Source organism: Cebus imitator, unplaced genomic scaffold, assembly GCF_001604975.1.
Source record: "Cebus imitator isolate Cc_AM_T3 unplaced genomic scaffold, Cebus_imitator-1.0 Scaffold206, whole genome shotgun sequence".
In the NCBI taxonomy this organism is placed as follows: Eukaryota; Metazoa; Chordata; class Mammalia; order Primates; family Cebidae; genus Cebus; species Cebus imitator.
Window position 1 is genome coordinate 3,748,124 of NW_016107521.1, and position 20,187 is coordinate 3,768,310.

Genomic DNA, 20,187 nt, shown 5'->3' on the forward strand with positions numbered 1-20,187 from the left:
TTGCCACATGACTTTCCACCATGGCTGAACTAATTTATATTCCCACCAGCATTATATAAGCATTTCTTTTTCTCTACAACTTCACCAGCATTGGTTATTTTTTTGACTTTTATTTATTTATATATAAATAAAACACTTTGAGATGAAGTGTTGCTCGGTCACTCAGGCTAGAATGCAGTGGCATGATCTTGGCTCACTGCAACCTCCGCCTCCCAGGTTCAAGCGAGCCTCCTGAGTAGCTGGGATTACAGGCGCCTGCCATCATGCTCAGCTAATTTTTGTATTTTTAGTAGAAACTGGGTTTCCCCATGTTGGCCAGGCTGGTCTTGAACTCCTGACTCAGATGATCCACCTGCCTCAGCCTCCCAAAGTGCTAGGATTACAGGCATGAGCTATTGCACCTGGCCATTTTTTGACTTTTAAATGACAGCCATTCTGACTGGTGTGATATGGTATCTCACTGTGGCTTTGATTTGCATTTCTCTGATGATTAGTGGTGATGAGTTCTTTTCCATATGTTTGCTGGTTGCTTGTATTTCTTCTTTTGAGATGTGTCTGTTCATATCTTTTGCCTATTTTTAAATGTACCTGTTTTTTGCTTGTTGAATTGTTTAAGCTCTTTATGGATTCTGGATATTTCAGATGCATCATTTGTGAATACTTTCTCCCATTCTATAGGTAGTCTGTTTACTCTGTTTCTCTTGCTGTGCATAGGTCTTTAGTTTAATTAGTTTAGTTTAGTTAGTCCTAATAGTAAATTTTTGTTTTTATTGCAATTGCTTTTGAGGTCATAAATTATTGCCCAAGTCCCATGTCCAGGATGGTGTTTCTGAAGTTTTTTTCTAGAGTTCCTATAGTTGTAGGTATTACATTTAAATCTTTAATCTATCTTGAGTTAATTTTTGTATATGGGGAAGAGTAGAAATCCAGTTTCGGTCTTCTGCCTACAGCTAGCCAGCTATCCCAGCATCATTTATTGAATAGAAAGCTTTTCCCCATTGCCTATTATTATTCTGAGTTCTCTATTCTATTCCATTGCTCTGTGTGTCTGCTTTGGTACCAGGACCATGCTGTTTTGGTTGTTGTAGCCTTGTAGTATAGTTTGAAGTTGGGTAGTGTGATGCTTCTGGCTTTGTTCTTGTTGTTTAGGATTTTTTGGCTATTTGGGCTCTTTTTTCATTCCATATGAATTTTAGAATAGATTTTTCTAGTTATGTGACAAATGTCATTGGTAGTTTAATAGGAATAGCAATGAATCTATAAATTCCTTTGGGCAGTATGGCCTTTTAACAATATTGAAGAATCAACATTTTAACAGACTCTTGGCACTTGAACCTGTTCTTCAAGCTCAGCATCGATTGGTCAGAAGACAAACCGATGTGCACCTATTATTGGACCAGTTCCACATATCAACTACAGAAGAGATTAGGAACATGCTGAGGCAAAAGGAATTTAATTTATCCCTGAGTAGTGCAGGTAAAGCAGGTTAAGAAAAATGCAAATTGGTGAGCCTGACAGTGCCTCATTCTGGAGCATCTATAACTTCTGACCCCAAAGAATAGACATTATCATTATGTTTCTCTTCTTATATTGGAATAGTTACCCCATTTCACATGACTTCTATAAACTTACAGAAAATAAAAGCACCAATATTGCTCTCCTAGTTTTCCTGGCAGCTACAGGATGTGTTGGCGACCAAATTCTTGACCAGTCAGATGTACCACCTTATTTTGAATGTAGACAGAGTAGTGAAAAGAATAAAAAATGGACAATTCTTTCTGGAGGTGGTAATAACCAGCTTATAGGCCTCCAAGAACTATGCCCAGTGACTACTGCTGGTAGTGTAGGAGGAGGTACAAGCTGCAGTGAATAGAGTTTGGTGGCTACAGTGGTTTCCTCATCAGACTAATTCTGAGATATGATTTTCACTGTGGTTCTGATGATATTACCTTTATTATTCTTGTCTGTTTTTCTTGAGTCTAGTTCCCTAGGCTTGGAAATGCATGCACTCCACACATCTTTCCAAGAAACTCATCTCCTCCATGCATAAGCCAGAATCAGTTTCTATTGCCTACATCTAAGAACTCTGAGAGTTACAACCCTAGTGTTTAATTGCAGAAAACACTGTCAAATATAGTTAAAGAAATGTTAGTGTTTTACACTAAGTATATGGTGGTTCCTTTTTGTTTTATGTACTTTGTATTTAATAGATTTCTCTGGGCAATATCCAATGAGAAGATATATGATATATACCTAATTTAGATATTTCTGGAAAGTTCTAAAGAAAGCAGATCTGTGAGGCACAACGTTATTTCTCCGGAATCATAGGTAAAACTCTGAACTGTGTTTTGGGGTTTTATCTAAAGAAAAGAGTCTGTATTCTGCTCATCCATTTCACGAAGGCTCCCTTGACAGCCCCATTCCTCAGGCTATAGATGAAGGGGTTCAGCATGGGAGTCACCACTGTGTACATGAGTGTTACGATGCGACCCTTGGTCACTGAATAACTGGAAAGGGGCCGGAAGTAGACCCAACTGAGGGTGCCATAGAAGATGGCCACCACAGTGAGGTGGGAGCCACAGGTAGAAAAGGCTTTCCACTTGTCCTTGGCTGAGGGCATCCGGAGGACCACCAAAATGATGCAGGCATAGGAGGCAGTAATGAAGGCCAGAGCTCCACTCACAACAACAACACCTTCTGTGTGAATCATCAGGGTGTTGAGGTAGGTGCTGGTGCAGGAGAGCTGCATCAGAGCGTAGAGGTCACAGAAGAAGTGGGGGATTCTGTTATCAGCACAGAAGATCAGTCGGCCCATGAGAAAGGTGTGCAGCAGGGCATGAAGGTGGGAGAGGGCATGGCACATGACCACCATTTTCACACACAGCATTCTAGTCAGGATCATAGGGTAGTGGAGAGGGTGGCAGATGGCGATGTATCTGTCATAGGCCATCATGGCCAGGATGAAGTTTTCCATGGTTGCAAAGCAAATGAAGAAATAAGTCTGGGCTAAGCAGCCTGTGTAGGAAATTACCTTTGTAGGGGAGAAAATATTCTGCAGCATCTTGGGGACTGTGGCGGAGGCGAAGCAGATGTCTGTGAAGGCCAAGTTACTGAGGAAGATGTACATGGGGATGTGGAGGCGTGGAGCAGAGAGAATCAGTGTGATGATGGACAAGTTGCCAGAAATGTTGACCGTGTACATGAGTAGAAAAAGAAGGAAGAGTGGGATTTGCTCTTCTGGGTGGGTGGAAATGCCCAAGAGAACAAAATGGGACACACTGGTCCAGTTGCTACTGTCCATCTGTTGACATAAGAACAAAAAGAATTATTTCTATAGACTTGGACATATGAGCAGGCTATTTAGTTAGTCACTGTTGTGTCTCAGTGGCACTGATAAAGGGATTAAGTACTTGTTACTTTTCCAGAATAATAGGATTTTTCATTAACATCATCATTATTAAAAGTACTGGTAAAAAATGCAATGACTTTTGCACCAAGCTAATATCACTGTAGCTCACATTTACAGAACGTTTACCTTAAACCGGGGACTTTTCTGTATCATCACATTTGAATCAATAACTCTCTGAGGCCATTGTTATTACTACTACTATTATTATTTCACTTTTACAAATTTGAAAGGCATGGAAAGTTTAAGTCAATAAAGAGCAAAATATGAATTTAAGCCACATTTATCTGGTGTCAAAGGTTATACTATTAGCCACTATATAACATAACTCCCCAGGTTAAAACTAAGCCATCTTCTTCATGGTAATGAGATCAGTTGATGAGCTGTATAACCAAGGAATCTGCCTGCTGCAAGGGTAGTCACAGGTCATTTTCACTTTGGGGGACACGTACTCTTGCTGATACCCGGAGACTTCCCAGTACATAGATAATGGTTTTAGGAAAATAATTTTTTAGATAATCAGTTTCCACATTTCTCTTTTCTAAACTCTTTTCAGCTTTAAGACATCACCTAGTGCATAATCTTGTTTCCCATGTAACAAATAAAAACTAAATGGTAATATAATTGATGTTGATTTTGACTTATTTTAGTAATAAGTAATACTTATTTCTAGATATATGAACTAAAAAACGTCCTACTAGATGCCTTTAATTAAAATACTACTATTTAGATACAACAATTATTTTCAAAGTTTGTGATACATTACCATGTGAAATTACCATTTTTGTAGATCAAAATAGGTGAACATTGGCAACTTAATATAATTAAAACTAACAGCTACATAGTTTTGGTCAGTTTTTTACTAGTAATAATTGTGGTAATAACTCAATGTAGATGATTTTTCATAATTATTTTAACACAAAATTTTATGGCCATAAGAAATTTTTAAAAACTTTTATTTTTTACTGTGAAAAGTAATACAGGTGATTATAAGAGACTTTTTGTGAAAAGTAATATAGGTGATTATAAGAGGCTTTCCAGCATAAAAATGTATTACAACAGGATAAAATTTGTATAGGAGAAGAATGGAAATGCATGTTTAAATGGAGAAGAAATGATGTAAAATGTACAGCTTTTCAGGATGACTTTGTTCTTGCATTTTAAAAATAAATGATGTGATTATCAAATCATTCTGTGTTTAGATGCCACTGGATACATTTAAGAAATAATGTAAAGCTTTGTTTTAAAGGTACAATACTCCATGTATTGCAGCTATTTGAACATCAAGTTAATAATTTTATATGCCAGTTTTTAAAAGTGCATGGGTCTTAATTAAAGCATATGTGAGCACAAACTATAAACTCATTGAAAACTATAAACCCATTGATTGAGAACTTGACCCAACTTCTCAATCAATGTTCAATCTCTTTTTATAGGACCCTGGGGAAATGAACATTCTTTCTCCTCTTAAATGCTTTCAGTGGCAGGAAGCTCTAGTTGTCAGAATTTTTTTTTTTACAGGAGAAGCTAAAGTATGATTGACTCTTATTTCTGTCTTGCGGAATGAGGTTGGTCCTATAAGATCTCACACTACAAGCCTGTTATTCTTCGCCATGAAGCCCTTGAGAAATCTAAACATGTAGCACTGTGCAGTGGTTAAAAGCCCTGCCTTCATTTTCTCATCTGTCAAATGGTGATTTTAATAGTTTATTACGCTTGAAGTTTTTACAAGGATTAAATGAGAATACGTGGTCCCTGGAAAGTAGTCAGTAAATGCTGGCAATTTTTTCTTTCATTTTTTTCCAGTTTTGTTAAACATAGAGTCTCCAGGTTTTTCTGCCATCCAGGTCTCTCTGCTGTGAAGCTATTCACTTTGTCTCTGTCCTTAAAATGTCATTTACAGAACTAAGCAATATTCAGTGAATCTGGTTTTTCATCACAGGCTAAACATAATTATTTTGGTCATAAATAATAATGAAATAATCTTTTGAGGTAGGGATCAGAGTTGGCAGTCCACAAATAAAATGTGTTTATAGCCATAAGAATTCTTTTTTTTCTTTTGAGATGGAGTTTCACTGTTATTGACCAGGCTGGAGTGCAATGGTGTGATCCCGGCTCACCACAACCTCTACCTCTCGGGTTCAAGTGATTCTCCTGCCTCAGCCTCCCAAGTAGCTGAGATTACAGGCATGTGCCACCACGCCTAGCTAATTTTTGTTTTGTTTTGTTTTTTAGTAGAGATGAGATTTCTCTATGTTGGTCAGGCTGGTCTTGAACTCCCAACCTCAGGTGATTTGCCCACCTCAGTCTCCCAAAGTGCTAGAATTACAGGTGTGAGCCACCACGCCCGGCTAGCTATAAGAATTCTTAAATTTTGCAATTTGTTTGTTGGGAGGAAAAAGTGCCAGCAGTTAAGAACTGTTTCTATGTAAGGCACTTTTACACATATCTCAGACAATCCTTATAGCAATCCCAGTATGTGTCTAGCTATGTGTCCTAGTCACAGTCACTTGTCCTGTTCCACATATGAGAATACCAAGGCTAAGGGAGGCAAAGTGATTCGCTCAGTATAACCTAGTAGTAAACGGTGGCTGGACTTCACCCTTATGTCCGGATACCTCTAGTGCTCATACATGCCTGACTGTCCATTTCCCTTCTTCTTCACAGAATGCAATGTATTTATCACCCTTGGTCTGTCTGCTTTCATGCCTCAAGTTAAGGGATGCCACCATGCTACAACTCAAGAGAACAAACAGTAGATTTTCAAACTATAAAAATGTGGCAATTCATAATATGATATTGAATATCCTGAATTGATTTCAATGTGGCATGATGATCAATGTGCAATAAAAGTGCACATTTACTGAGCACTTGCTATATACTAGGAATTATTCCAAGAGCTCTCCATATGTTTTTCATATGATCACAGCAATTCTATGATATAGGTATTAGCTCCACTTTATAAATGAGAAAATTGAAGCTTGGAAGGGTCCTGTGACATGCTCAAGGTCACAGATTTAGTAAGTGGTAGAAATGAAATTTGGATTCAGCTCTGTCTGACTTCACAGCCTATACTCTCAGCCATGGGGCTGTGCTACTTGGTTTCTCTTGCTATTCTACTTTCTATTTTCCTCTTTGTTTCCTTCTTTTCTACTGTGCTATCCCGTACATTGGACAATGAGAAGTGCCTGTCATATTTTTTCTAGTTTAATTCTCATAAAACTTAGATCCGTATTGAGATCATGAAACTGAGGACCAGGGAGATGAATTAACTTTCTCAAGGTCAAAGAGAGTAGAGTTGGATCCAGGTTGATCATCATTCTGTCTAACGCAGAAGCAATGCTCTTCCTCTCCTACCTCGCCGGTTTAACACCTACTGTTCCATTCCCTCCCTGTGCTGGTTTTCTCTTATCAGTGTGGCATTGTCATCAGATTCTTCAAATGAAGATTCACATCTCTAGCCTGCAGGGCTGGGCATCAGGTGGCCCTGAGTTTATGGTTTAGGAAACATCAGATTTATCTTTCTTTTCAGATCTTGGGAAAGGCCTAAGAGTGGACTAAGCTGTACTTGACAGTGGCCTGTGCCCAGATGCTACCTGGGCGATGTCCACATAGCTTCTGTAACAGCTACCCAAGAGGCTAGAGAGAGTCCCAGAAGTGGATGGCGGGGAGCTGCCTTGAACCTTAGAGTCCGCCTTGTCTCCCTCATGGCTGGCAGAAATTATCCTGCCTGACCTACAGTGCAGCATATCAGCCAGCTCCTTACGGCAGACGAGAGGCGTGTGGTGTGGACAGGGAGGTAGGAGACTAAGAATAGGGAACTCCTAGAGGAGAACATTACTTTGTAAAAGGATGTGGATTTAAAAATGAAACAGCAATGTGATGTGTAGGAATTGATCTTGACCCAGGACATTTCCATTTTCTACCTGGGTTTTGGTCCCGGGTCTGCCATAAAAATGTTCTGAAACATTGGGAAAACCACTTCTTTTTTTTTTCGGGAGCATCAGTTTCTTCATCTGGGGAATGGGAAGAATATTAACAGCTTTCAATGCAGAAGCTTGATATAAAAGAATATCAGAAGAGACTATAGACATGAAGGCCCCTTAAAAGTCCCGTCAAACAGTGAGAAGTTGTTTATTTTAAATTTCCATGAGAACCTGGGTTTCCTATCACAGAATAGCTTTCTATAACTGCTAGCAATGAGATCCATAAACTGCCCTTTGTAAATAGAGGAGGCACTAGGATAATATGACTTAATAAAGTCTCTGAGTTTCTCTGATGCTTAATTCCCAGAGTGGGAAGAAAAGTCTGGGTCAGTTGCTAAGAGACAACACAGTGAACAATCATGTCCAGCAGGTGATTTCTGGGTCAGCTCACTCTGATTATTCATAACACCCCCCTGATGGAGTGAGAATCTCTGCAATCTATTAGCTATTTTCTTTGACTCAGGGAAACTTTCTCCAAAAGGCATTACTCTTCACTATGTATTAGGTCGGTGCAAAAGTAATTGCGTATTTTGCCATTTCTTTCAATGGCAAAAAAACCACAATTACTTTTGCACCAACCTATAAATCATTCATACTTTTTTGTAGATAGATTTTGACCAGGGGAAATGGGACAGTCCATAAAGACACAGCGTGTCTGAGGATGGTGTGAGGACGAGGCATGACGAGGAGAGAAAAGAGACAAGATTAGGAGGTCAAAGACAAACTTCACAGTACTCACAGTATTGTGCAGGGAATCAGTTTCGAGAACGATGGTCCTCTCTCCAGAAGTCACTGAAAGCCTGTATAGGAATTATCTGAGGCGTCCAGAAACTTCTGTGCTTGGGGGGGAAGGCCCCTAAGTGCAGATCTTTACCTTTCAGCTGTCATGGGCCTGGCTCTCTCATCCCGCCTCAGGCAACATCTGTCATCGTGTCTTGTTTTGACAGCAGCATGGAGCTGACCACTCAGGGAAGACAGAGGAGATTTCCAAGCACAGAAGAAAGAAAGGCATCAGAGAGGGGCTGTAGGGGTAGAGCCGCCAGACTCCTAGTGGTGCTTCTGCTCGTCAGGGGCAGGAGGACCTGTCTGGGGACGGTGCTGGGAGCTGATGTTTTATCACATGCTTCTGCATGGATTCCGTGGTTCTCACTAGCATGGAGTCCCAAATGTGTCACTGTCCAACCTCGACGATTTCTCTAGGGAGTGAGGCCCATGAGACAGTGCTCTGGATGTCAGTATTAGTGACTGTGGCTTGGCAGCTCAGCTGATCCCAGGAGAGCAGCCAGGGGCTGGGCGATCAGTCTCAACATGGGGTTGACTACATGTGCTCCAAAATTTGGCTTTGAGAAGGAAGCCCATAGAAACTTCTGTATGGTCATGGCAGGGAGGGGCCGTCTCTCTCCCCTGAGTTATTTCTTAGAGATGCAGCGTCTTGTTTTCTTTTTAGCCGTACATACTTATATTTTTTAAAAATTAAAAGTAAAACATATGTTGAATAGAAAGTGAGAGTGTTTCTCACCACTCCCTGCCCCTTATTACTCTCTAGGGGTAATTGCTATTAATGTGACATGTACCCATTTAGACAATTTCTATACACATATGCACATGGATATATAAAATGTTGTTTTTATAAAAATGAGATCATTTGTTCTAGAGCTTTCTTTATTTATCTCAGCAATACATCATGGACCTTCTATGGCACTCTCAGACTGACATATTATTTTTAAGGCATTTCAGAGGATATTACATGTGTCACAATTTATAAACACTTCCACATTTCCCCCTCATGCCACTTACTTATCTTCTTCATTCTGACTATACAAAGGCAATGCTGCAATAGATGTTCTTTCACAAGCATTTTTTGTCATCAGAATGGCCTCTAACATCCGTGTTTTTATGAACCTTCTGTTCTTAACCACTTGGATATTCTCTAGGAAGATTGAAGATTTCTCTACAACCTCCCTCTCCTCTGAGCCCTCTCCAGAATTGTCCTTTGTGGTCCATTCACAGAAGTGTATGGTTTCTCCAGCATGCACTTCAAAACTCTTACAGCCTCTACCCATTACCCAGTTCCAAAGTTGCTTCCACACTAGGTATTTTTTATAGCAGCATCAATCCTGGGTAACAAGTTTGTTATAGCAGTCGGTTTGGGCTGCTGTAACAAAATACTATGAACTGCATAGCTTATAAACAACAGAAATATATTTCTCATAGTTCTGGAGGCTGGAAAGTCCAAGATCAAGGTGCTGGCAGATTCTGTGCCTGATGAAAGCTGCTTTCTGATTCCTGGATGGTACCTTCTCACCATGTCCTTACATGGTGGAAGGCTCAAGGCAGCTCTCTGGGGTCTCTTTAATAACAGCACTAAACCATTCATGAGGGCTCTGTCCTCATTGTCTAATCGCCTCCCAAAGGCCCTACCTTCTAAAACCATCACATTGGTGGTTAGTTTTTGACAGACGAATTTTGGGGAGACATAAACATTCAGAACATAGCAACGAGGAAGTGAGGCTTCATCTGAGATCTGAAGAATGAGTGGAAATTAGGAAGAAGACGAAGAAACAAATATTTCAGGCAGAAGGAACCCATGTGGAGGCCCTGAGGCCAGCAGGAACTTGACGTATTTATGGAAAGAGGGCAGCAGGGTTAAATAGCACAAGAGAAAAAATGTCAGTGTTGTGAGGTGAAGATGCAGATTCTGGATCATCCAGGGCCTTGTCAGTCACACAAACATGCTTGCTCTCTATTGAAGCAATGGGGAAAACCTCTGAAGGGTTGTAAATAACAGCATAGAACATAAAGATCTGCATTTTAAATAAAGTCTCTTGGTTTCTATGTGAAGAATAATTATATATATATATTTTATTGCACTTTAGGTTCTAGGGTACATGTGCAGAGCATGCAGGATTGTTGCATAGGTACATACGTGGCAATGTGGTTTGCTGCCTCCATCCCCTCGTCACCTATACCTGGCACTTCTCCCCATGTTATCCCTCCCCAACCTCCCTACTCCCCTCTGTCCCTCCCCTATTCCCCCCAACAGACCCAGTGTGTGATGCTTCCCTCCCTGTGTCCATGTGTTCTCATTGTTCAACACCTCCCTATGAGTGAGGACATGCAGTGTTTGATTTTCTGTTCTTGTGTCTGTTTGCTGAGAATGATGTTTTCCAGATTCATCCATGTCCCTACAAAGGACATGATCTCATTGTTTTTAATGGCTGCATAGTATTCCATGGTGTATATGTGCCACATTTTCCTTGTCCAGTGAAGAATAATTTGAAAGACTGAGGGAGGCATAGAAAACGGAGGGAAAGGGACCAGTTAGGATGTGATTGTGGTTATCCAGGAAAGAGTTGATGGTGGTTAGAACATCAGTAGATGGAGAGAAGTAAGCAGATTCAAGAGAAGTTCTGGTGGTAGACTTGATAATAGATGGTGATGGAGAGGTTAGAAGAAATGGAAGAGACAGTAAAGTCAAGGATAACACCTAGATTTCAGGTTGTCATCAGGGCAGAAAGATGTTCCCCTCCTTGGGTCTGCACTTGTATTTATGAAGTCAAAGATCATGTTTACTTTTTCAACAGTGGTCAATGAGCTGAGGCCATGAAAAATCCAGTGTTGACTCACGCATGCTGCTGCCATACTGCCATTTTCCCTGTCTCTCTTTCCAGTGCTGTGTATATAAATCCAGTTTGCAGGCCAGTGTAGAATTTTACACATCTCCATGTTGCATTTTCTGACAGAATTGACCCATCATTCCAACTTTAAGAAAAAATTTTAAAACTTGATTCTTTCAGCCAATATATCAAATTCTCTTCTCAGTTTCATGTTATCTAAAAGTCTTATCAAAATCTTACTTATTCTATTCCAATCCGCAGATGAAAGTGGGTAAAACATGATAGAAGGTTAAGTATTTGGCAATGCTATTAGAATCTGTTGAGAAATACTAAAAATATAACATAAGCTGATGTTAAAGAATGAAATTTAAAACTAAAACTTACTTTCAAATTAAAAAAAAAATTAAACTTAGAAAATTTCCACTCTCCCTCTCTCTTTATTCTTTTCGGTAGTTTCTCAAAGCAAAATAACTCGGAATGGTTAGAATTTTTCTCATTGTTTTCTATTGTTCCTTTCACCTCCCCTATTAATTGTTTTATAGTTTTCTGTTCTTTTTAATGGTCAGTCTGTTAGGAATAAGCCTTGCTGATAAATAAAACTCCGATAATTTTGTGTTTTCAAACATTGTTTTCCAGAGACTGGGTAGTCCAGAATCAAGACACTGGTAAATCTGGTGTCTGGTGAAGACTCATTTCCTGGCTTATAGTTAGCTCCTTTCTCATCTGTCTCTCATGTCTCTTCTTATAAGGTCACTAATTTCACTCAAAAGGTCTCTACTCTCCACTCTCATGACCTAATTACCTCCCAAGAGCCCGACATCTAAATACCATTATTACATTGGTGATTAGGCTTCAACATAAGAACTTTGGGAAGACACAAACATTCAGTCCATAGCACCTGATACAGTCCTTGCATGAAACCTCTATATTTTTATTGGGTAGAATAATGTAAAATATAAATCCTAATGCCATGTGTTAGGCAAGTCATTAAGCCTTTAGTTTCCTTGATTTCTCCACACATAAAATTTGAGGGACACTAAGAAGCTTGAGAATGTAGGTCAAAATGCCAATATTCTGGAGAATTCTGGTATGAAAGAGACTTAATAGGGTTGGCCTCCTGCTCCCACTCTTCCCCAACTCAATATATTTTTCCCTTAAATAATAAATACTGCTGGGCCCTGTCACATGCCCCTGTAGTTTTAGCTACTGGAGAGGCTGAGTCAGGAGTTTGAATCTGGCCAGGGCAATATGGTGAGACCCCTGCTTCTAACATATATAAAAACAAACTAATACTATCTGCTCTTTTATAGCAGATCTTTTGAGCTTCCCCTGGTTCTGCTGTCTCCTGTTGCTTCCCTAGCTATCAGGGTCCTCATGCACTCTTCACTTTGATATTTGCCTTCCTTTGTCCTTATCTCTCATGGAGAATCTTCTTTCACCTTTTTTTTTATGGTGACAGTTCAAAGTTTAAATCTCTAACGTTAATTACTCCACTTTGAGTCTAATGTTTATAGAGGGATGGAACATTTGCTGTTTAATTTGTGAATTCAAAATTGGATCCATCAACTTTTTCCTCAACTTCAATAAACCTAGTGCCCCTCTCACCACTCAAGATACAAACAAAAAACATACCATTAATCTTAGTGGTGGTGTAATAAATTCCTGAATACCAAGCAATATAAAGTTTCTGAACACAATGGCATAGGAACCCCTTTTGTCCCTGCCCTTTTTATCACGTGGGCTTCCATGTGACTGACATTGGAAGAACAGAAAAAATACGCCAGAGCTGATTCCATCAGTGTTCTGCTCATATTCCCTCATGAATCACCACTGTGGTGCACCCAATGGCCCTACTCTAATTTTCCAGCATTTGCATCTCTTCCACTGAGGAGATTCTTTGGCAGCCAGAACTGCTTTGCTAGTCCACAGCAGGGAGCCACAGGTCCCAAAGAAGTAACCTCCCTCCAAGAACCACCTTCAGGCAGTGACTGAAGATATTTGCTATGTAAAACTCTTAAATATCTTGTAGGTAGAATAACACTGAGTTTCTTAGCTCTAAACTAACTCTTGGAATTTTCCAGTGGAATTAGATGGTAGTTAGCACAGTGGTAACTTGTTTCACAAAACACTCTTTTTGTCTTTCTTCTCTGTCTCACTTCTCTATCCCACTGCTGGTGTTTTTTGATATTCCTTCCGAAAGTGACTACTTGAACTTAATCCCTGTCTGAAGTTCTGCTTCAGGAGCATCTTAAATTAGGACAGTTGACACGAGAAGTGGTCTTCAGAAGCAGCTCTTTGGCTTGGATTTCTGAATTGGTTCACTTGCTACCAGATGGCAAAATAAATAACATTGTTGTGGTAAGTGGCATGTAATGGTGAAAGGGAGGGGGATTGAGGTAGTACTGGGGTGAATCAGCTAATGCCCTATCTCTATAACACTTGAGAGATATGGGAGAAATGGTCGTTTGAGGATTCAGGATTAATTGGCTTACTGAGTGCAAATGAAAGAAGAAAACGAAAGTTTCCATTTTGCCCAGGGAATGTCTGAAAGCCAGAATTCTCCATGTTACTGTTTATAGAGAACTTCAGGCCTAGATCCTACGGCGAGAGTTACCATGACACCTGGATGCACAACCCTAGAAAATTTTTTAAGTTAACATCAGGGCCTTGACAGGGGAAGACTGGTATGAAAGGCATAGGATGAGGTTATATATATGTACTTGAGAAACGTAAATCTTTCATTCCTCCTAAACTTCTGGGCCAAAACAGTAATCAGCTCTCGATAACTAGAAAATAGCATTCTCCCCTTGCATAGGTACGACTTAAAGTCCTCCCCTGGGGCAGATAACAAGATGATATTTGCATTTCTCAATATCTTCCCCCACCTCCCCTTATTCTTTTTAGACTAATAACTAGGATCAGGTCTTAGCACAGTCTGGGTGGGGAAGTACTGTCCCTGACATGGTAGGAAAGGGCAAAAGGACTTATTCACAAAAGGAGCTGCAGGACCTGGCTAATATGTACTAGGAGGGACTAGGAGAATGCCTGGGAATGGGGAATGGATCTTGAGGGTAATGGCCCAGAAGGATTTAATATAAGACAGATGAATGAAACTATTGGAATATTGATATGAGGCATCACTCATGAATTCACATTTAACATCCTGCCAAACACACATAGAACTGGCTCTAACAGGTGGCTGAAGTGGCAACTTAAAGCTTAGACATGATTGTGGCCTATAGGAAATGAGGAGGATATGCCAGAATTACCTTGCAGAGTATTGATAAAGGCATCAAAAATCTCAGAAAGGTAGACATGCTAGAAGAGATTTGTTATACATAATCAGAGGATCTACCAGTTGATGGTCTGCAGGAGGTTCCAGAGGACCCCATCTCTCCTCCCCACCAGGGTAGACCACTTCCACTATCCTTTCCTCTTGGTATAGCACTGTTTGTTGTATGTATTGATAAGGGCATTCTAAGTATCTGGCAGAAACCTGACACTGGTTCCATGACCTGTGTGGTAAGAATCATAATGAAAAGTAGAGGTGTGAAACTTCCCCCACTTTAAGCCAAGATAGCAAATCAGCAGCAATATAACATTGATATGGTTTGACTCTGTGTCTCCACCCAAATCTCATCTCAAATTGTAATTCCGACATGTCAAGGGAGAGACCTGTAATCCTCATGTGTCGTAAGAGAAAGGTGATTAGATCATGGGGGAAGATTCCCCCATGCTGTTCTCATGATAGTGAGTGATTTCTCATGGGATCTTATGGTTTTGTAAGTGTTTGGAAGTTCCTCCTTCATTCCTCTCTCCCTGCTGCCTTGTAAAGAAGGTGCCTGTTTCCTCTTCCACCATGATTGTAAGCTTCCTGAGGCTTCCCCCTGCCACACAGTACTGCGAGTCAACTAAACCTCTTTCCTTTATAAATTACTCAGTCTCAGGGAAATTCTTTATAGAAGTGTAAAAACGGACTTGTACAAACACTGTAGGTGGAATGACAAAAAATAGCACCATCTTCAAAGTCCTACAGGATGCTGAAATGACAGTGCCTTTTATAGCTCTGTTTAATTCACTAGTGTGACCCCTTTAAGGCAGCAAATCACACTGCCACGTGTGTACCTATGCAACAATCTTGCATGTTCTTCACATGTACCCCAAAACCAAAAATGTAATAAAATAAATAAATGGGGAAAAAAAATCACATGGATCATGGTGTATGATAGTGGACTACAGTAAACTTAAGAAAATGATATTCCCAATCATAGCACTGTTCCAGATATGGCATAATTACTAGAATAAATGATAATTCCCCCTAGTTCTTGGTATTCAGCTATTAAACTGGCAGATGTCAGTTTTCAAAAATTTTATAACTTTTAAGTTCAGGAGTGCATGTGCAGGATGTGCAGGTTTGTTACATAGGTAAACTTATATCATGGGGATTTGTTCTACAGATTATTTTGTCACCCAGGTATTAAGCCTAGTACACATTAGTTATTTTTTCTGATATTCTCATTCCTCCCACCCTCCACACTTCAATAGGCCCCAGTGTGTGGTGTTCACTTCTATGTGTCCTTGTGTTTTCATCATTTAGCTCCCACTTATAAGTGAGAACATGCAGCATGTGGTTTTTTGTTCCTGTGTTAGTTTGCTAAAGATAATGGCCTCCAGCTCCATCCATGTCCTTACAAAGGACATGATCTCATTCTTTTTATGGCTGCATAATATTCCACGGCATTCTTTTTAGTCTGAATGTAGGATTAGAAGTACTCAGAACCAGCAGCATTAAATACCAGAACTATGTTAACTGTCATGCTCTCTGTTTCAGTCTGAAGGAACTTTGATGTCTGGCCATTTCACAGAAAATAAGGTTGGTCTACTATATTGATGACATCATTCTTTTTCATTAATTTTTTAAATTGACAAGTAAAAATTATATATATTTATGGTATGCAACATGATGTTTTTATATCCACTATGGAATACTCTGCAGCCATAAAAATGGATGAGTTCATGTCCTTTGCAGGGACATGGATGAATCTGGAAACCATCATTCTCAGCACACTGACACAAGAACAGAAAACCAAACACCACATGTTCTCACTCATAAGTGGGTGTTGAACAATGAGAACACATGGACACAGGGAGGGGAACGTCACACACTGAGTCCTGCTAGGAGGTGAGGGAGCTAGGGGGTAATAGCAGGCGTGGGGAGATTGGGGAGGGATAACATTAGGAGAAATACCTAATGTAGATAATGGGGGGATGGATGCAGCAAACCATCATGGCATGTATATACCTATGTGACAATCCTGCATGATCTGCACATGAACCCCAGAACTTAAAGTATAATAAATAAAATAAAATAAAAAATAAATTGCATCGCAGAAGATTATAAAATGCACAACACTAAAAAAAGTCTTAAAAATATATCATGAACTTCTTTTTGCAGACAAGGAGACTCAAAGGGGTTAAATAATTTATTCTAGAATCATTCAGCTCCTAAGCTATAAAGCATGATTTTCAGAATATTTGGAGTGTTTGAGAAAGTCCAGAAAATAACTCCCTCTTTTTCTCTCAAATTATTAGTCCATTGATAAATAAGATGAGTAAAGAGAGATGCAAGCTAAGCTGTTCCTTTGCTACTGATAGTGTCTAGACTGGAGGGCATGATTTGGGGTGAGAGCCCAAAGGCTTTTCTAGACAACTCCAGAAGTAGGCAGAGCTGGTTAAGGGGGCTCTCTTAGGTGTATGTGGGTAACTGACTTTCCCTTGAAGTTACACACCAGAGCACATGCTCCCTCCTTGTAAGGAGGTTTGTTCTCAGGAAGAAACAGGGAGGACCTGGGCTGAGCATGCCCAAATTAGTCAATTAAATATTCTGGGGTAGAGTAAGGGGGAAAACTAGGCCAGTTGCTAACTGAGTGAATTTCCTTTAGTTGGAGGCATAGACCAAGCTTTGTGAAGAAACATTCCTCTAACATTAGCACTCTCTTCCTACATTAAATCAACTTATGATGACCTGTCTGGGGCAAATATGGAGACATTAAATAATTATCGAGAGAATTATCCTTAAAGGATTCTTCACCTCTACATTCAGAAACCTCCAAAATATATGCCAGAGAAAATAATCACCTAGAAGATTTTTTTTTCTTGAGACTGAGTCTTGCTCTGTCTCCCAGGCTTAAGTGCAGCGGCTTGATCTTGGCTGACTGTGACCTCCACCTCCCAGGTTCAAGCAATTCTCCTGCCTCAGCCTCCTGAGTAACTGGGACTGCAGGCACAAGCCACCATGCCTGGCTAATTTTTGTATTTTTAGTAGAGACGGGGTTTCACCACGTTGGTCAGGCTGGTCTCGAACTCCTGACCTCGTGATTCACCCGACTCAGCCTCCCAAAGTGCTGGGATTACAGGGGTGAGCCCCCACGCCCAGCCTAGAAGATTCTTGATAACAAACAAGAGGACCAGAAGAGGGCTCCAGAGGTGTGAGTGATTGGCGGCTGCACCAATAAAGAGAGAGAAGGAGGCCCGGAGATGTATTAAGATAAATAATAGCTCCGAAGACTTAAATTCAATAAACATTTATTGAGCACTTATTGTGATTCAAGTGAGTTCACATGTTATTTATCATTTAGAGTAATCCTATGGTGTAGTTGTTCTTCCTGTTTTACAGGTAGGAACATCAAACCTCAGAGCGAAGGAAGTTGCCTCAGGTTACATCATGTGGAAGTGGTGGACTTAGGGTCCTCATTTGTAACTCAGGCGTTCAAGTATTGAGTACTTGTCACAATAACATGAAATACCATTAGAACTGGGGTATGTTGGTGGGGTGGGGGCATTTAGACTAGCACAGTCCAATCGCTTTATTTTACACGTTTGGAAACCAAGGCTCAGAGTCCTCAAGTGATTGTGCAGCTGTCACACAGTTCATTAATGGTAAAGGCAGTGCTGAAACCCAGGACTTAAAACCTCCTTCTTATTCTTCCATAGAACACTCTCTGTTCAAGTGTAAAGTATCTGAATATTTCCGTTTTATTTCATTCTACCAGACATAATGAATCCTATGTTCTTGGGCTGTAAATAACTTCTGGAATTCTTTATAACTTGAGCTAAACAAAAATTTAGACTTTTGTTTTCATTTTATATGCATACAATCCCCCACATGCAGACTTCTCTTAGGCGTTTGGCAAAAACAAACAACAATTCTGAGAGTGGATAATGAACTAGTTAGCGCATGGACATTTTGTGAAAATGATTACAGATGGCTAATATCACTGGTTCCCTCCCTGTCTATTTCAAAATGTAAACATGGCAACAATGAAGTCTTGGGCTCAGGGACGCTACAGTGGTTGGGCTTTCAGGAGACTGATCAACTCTCAGCTCTGAGTCTTGGAGTCAGGAGCCTAAGGTCTTGAGAAAGGGTGCTAGGATGTTTTTATTCCAATCAGTTTTCCCAGTGCCCCCTTCATATCCCTGTTCCTCAGGCTGTAGAGGAAGGGGTTCAACATGGGATTCACCACCGTGTACATGACTGAGAAGACTCTGTCCTTTCCATCTGAGTGGGATGATGGAGGACATAAATAGACACCAATAGCTGTGCCGTAAAACAGAGAGACCACAGATAGGTGGGAAGTGCAGCTGGAGAAGGCCCTTTGTTTACCTCTTGGGGAATCAATTCTCAGGATGGCCAATGCAATGTAAAAGTAGGACATAAGGATGCAGACAAAGGGTGCAATCAGTAGTGTTCCTGCCACGAGGATGAGCACCAGATCGTTGACGTAAGTACTGGAGCAGGCCAGCTTCAGGAGTGGGACCAGATCACAGAAGAAGTGAGGGATAATATTTGGACCACAGAAGGAAAGCCTGGTCACTAGGAGGGTATGCACTAGGGCATGTAAAATAGTGGTCACCCATGACACAACCACCAACAGGACACAGCGCTGGGAGTTCATGGTCATGGCATAATGGAGGGGATAGCTGATGGCCACATAGCGGTCAAGGGCCATCACAGCCAGGAGAAGGTTGTCCAGATCTGCAAATAGGCCAAAGAAATAGAGTTGTGTCAGACACCCCCCATAAGAAATCAGCTTAATTCTTGAGCTAATATGATCTAGCATCTTGGGAATTATTGTGGAGACAAAGCCAATGTCAGAAAAGGACAGATTGGCCAGGAAGAGGTACATGGGGCTGTGGAGGTGCAGGTCAGAACCAAAGGCCAGGATGATGAGCAGGTTCCCCATCACAGTGACCAGGTACATGACCAGGAAAAGTGCAAACAGGAGAGGCTGCAGCTCCAGGTGTTCAGAGAAGCCCATGAGAAGAAATTCATAGATGCGGGTCTGGTTTCTTCTGTCCATGTCTCAAATTCTGTGTGAAATAAATGTTTTTATAATATAAATAGCAAAAGAGTACAATAATGCTGTGTGAAAAGTACTTCGAACTCCTGTTTTAAAAATTCTGTGGTTAAATAATTCTGTTTTGCTAAAGCTTGGATTTGTTATTGTGCATGTTAAAAAGTTTGGGTCAGACCATTTGTCAAGTTATCAACTGGTGTCAGTATTTGATATCTAAGTCTCCTTCAAATTGTTTCAGCTATTCCTATGATACATATAAGCCACCATGTAAAAGCATGCCTTGGATTGTACATATCCTATCTGTTTACGGTAATACTATTCACTTAGTAATAATATAATTAAGTAAAAAGGTAAAATACCTGAACATTGTGTATATAGATAGTTCCATTTTAGTAAAAGTGAAACAAGTGTTTGTGTATGAACAAGAATACTGTCTAGAAGAACACATGCAAAAGATAGTGTTTTCTTCAGGGAGTGAGTGTGAGGGGAAGGGTGCTGGGTGTCAACTTCTGTATCACTCAAATTTTTTACTAGCACGTATTATTTTTGAAATTGAAAGATTATTTTTAAGTGTGATGGATATAAGGGGTTGAATTAATTTAAGTGGTGGTCCAGAAGCCAGTATGGAGATTTTGGGAGACCCAGAATTCTGACTAGTTAACCAGGGTGTCATCTCTACAAGGCAACCCTGGCAAGTAAATAGGAGAACAAAAATCAAATGATTTGACTTTGTGCAAAGAAAAAAAAAAATGAAGTTACAGAGCAAGAATTTTTCATCATAGTCACTTTACTTAGAGTAATATTCTGGCTTTCCCTACGAA

At 40.2% G+C, this 20,187-nt stretch overlaps 2 protein-coding genes across 2 annotated transcripts; both read right to left on the reverse strand.

Moving 5' to 3' along the window:
- Positions 1-1,284: 1,284 nt before the first annotated feature.
- LOC108317726 (olfactory receptor 1Q1) lies at positions 1,285-3,381 on the reverse strand. The gene has a single exon (XM_017548388.2). The coding sequence runs from the start codon at positions 3,299-3,301 to the stop codon at positions 2,357-2,359; it is 945 nt and encodes a 314-aa protein (XP_017403877.1). The 5' UTR covers positions 3,302-3,381; the 3' UTR covers positions 1,285-2,356.
- A 15,055-nt stretch (positions 3,382-18,436) lies between these two features.
- Positions 18,437-19,369, reverse strand: LOC108317743 (olfactory receptor 1-like). Its single transcript, XM_037745654.1, has one exon. The coding sequence runs from the start codon at positions 19,367-19,369 to the stop codon at positions 18,437-18,439; it is 933 nt and encodes a 310-aa protein (XP_037601582.1).
- Positions 19,370-20,187: the final 818 nt, after the last annotated feature.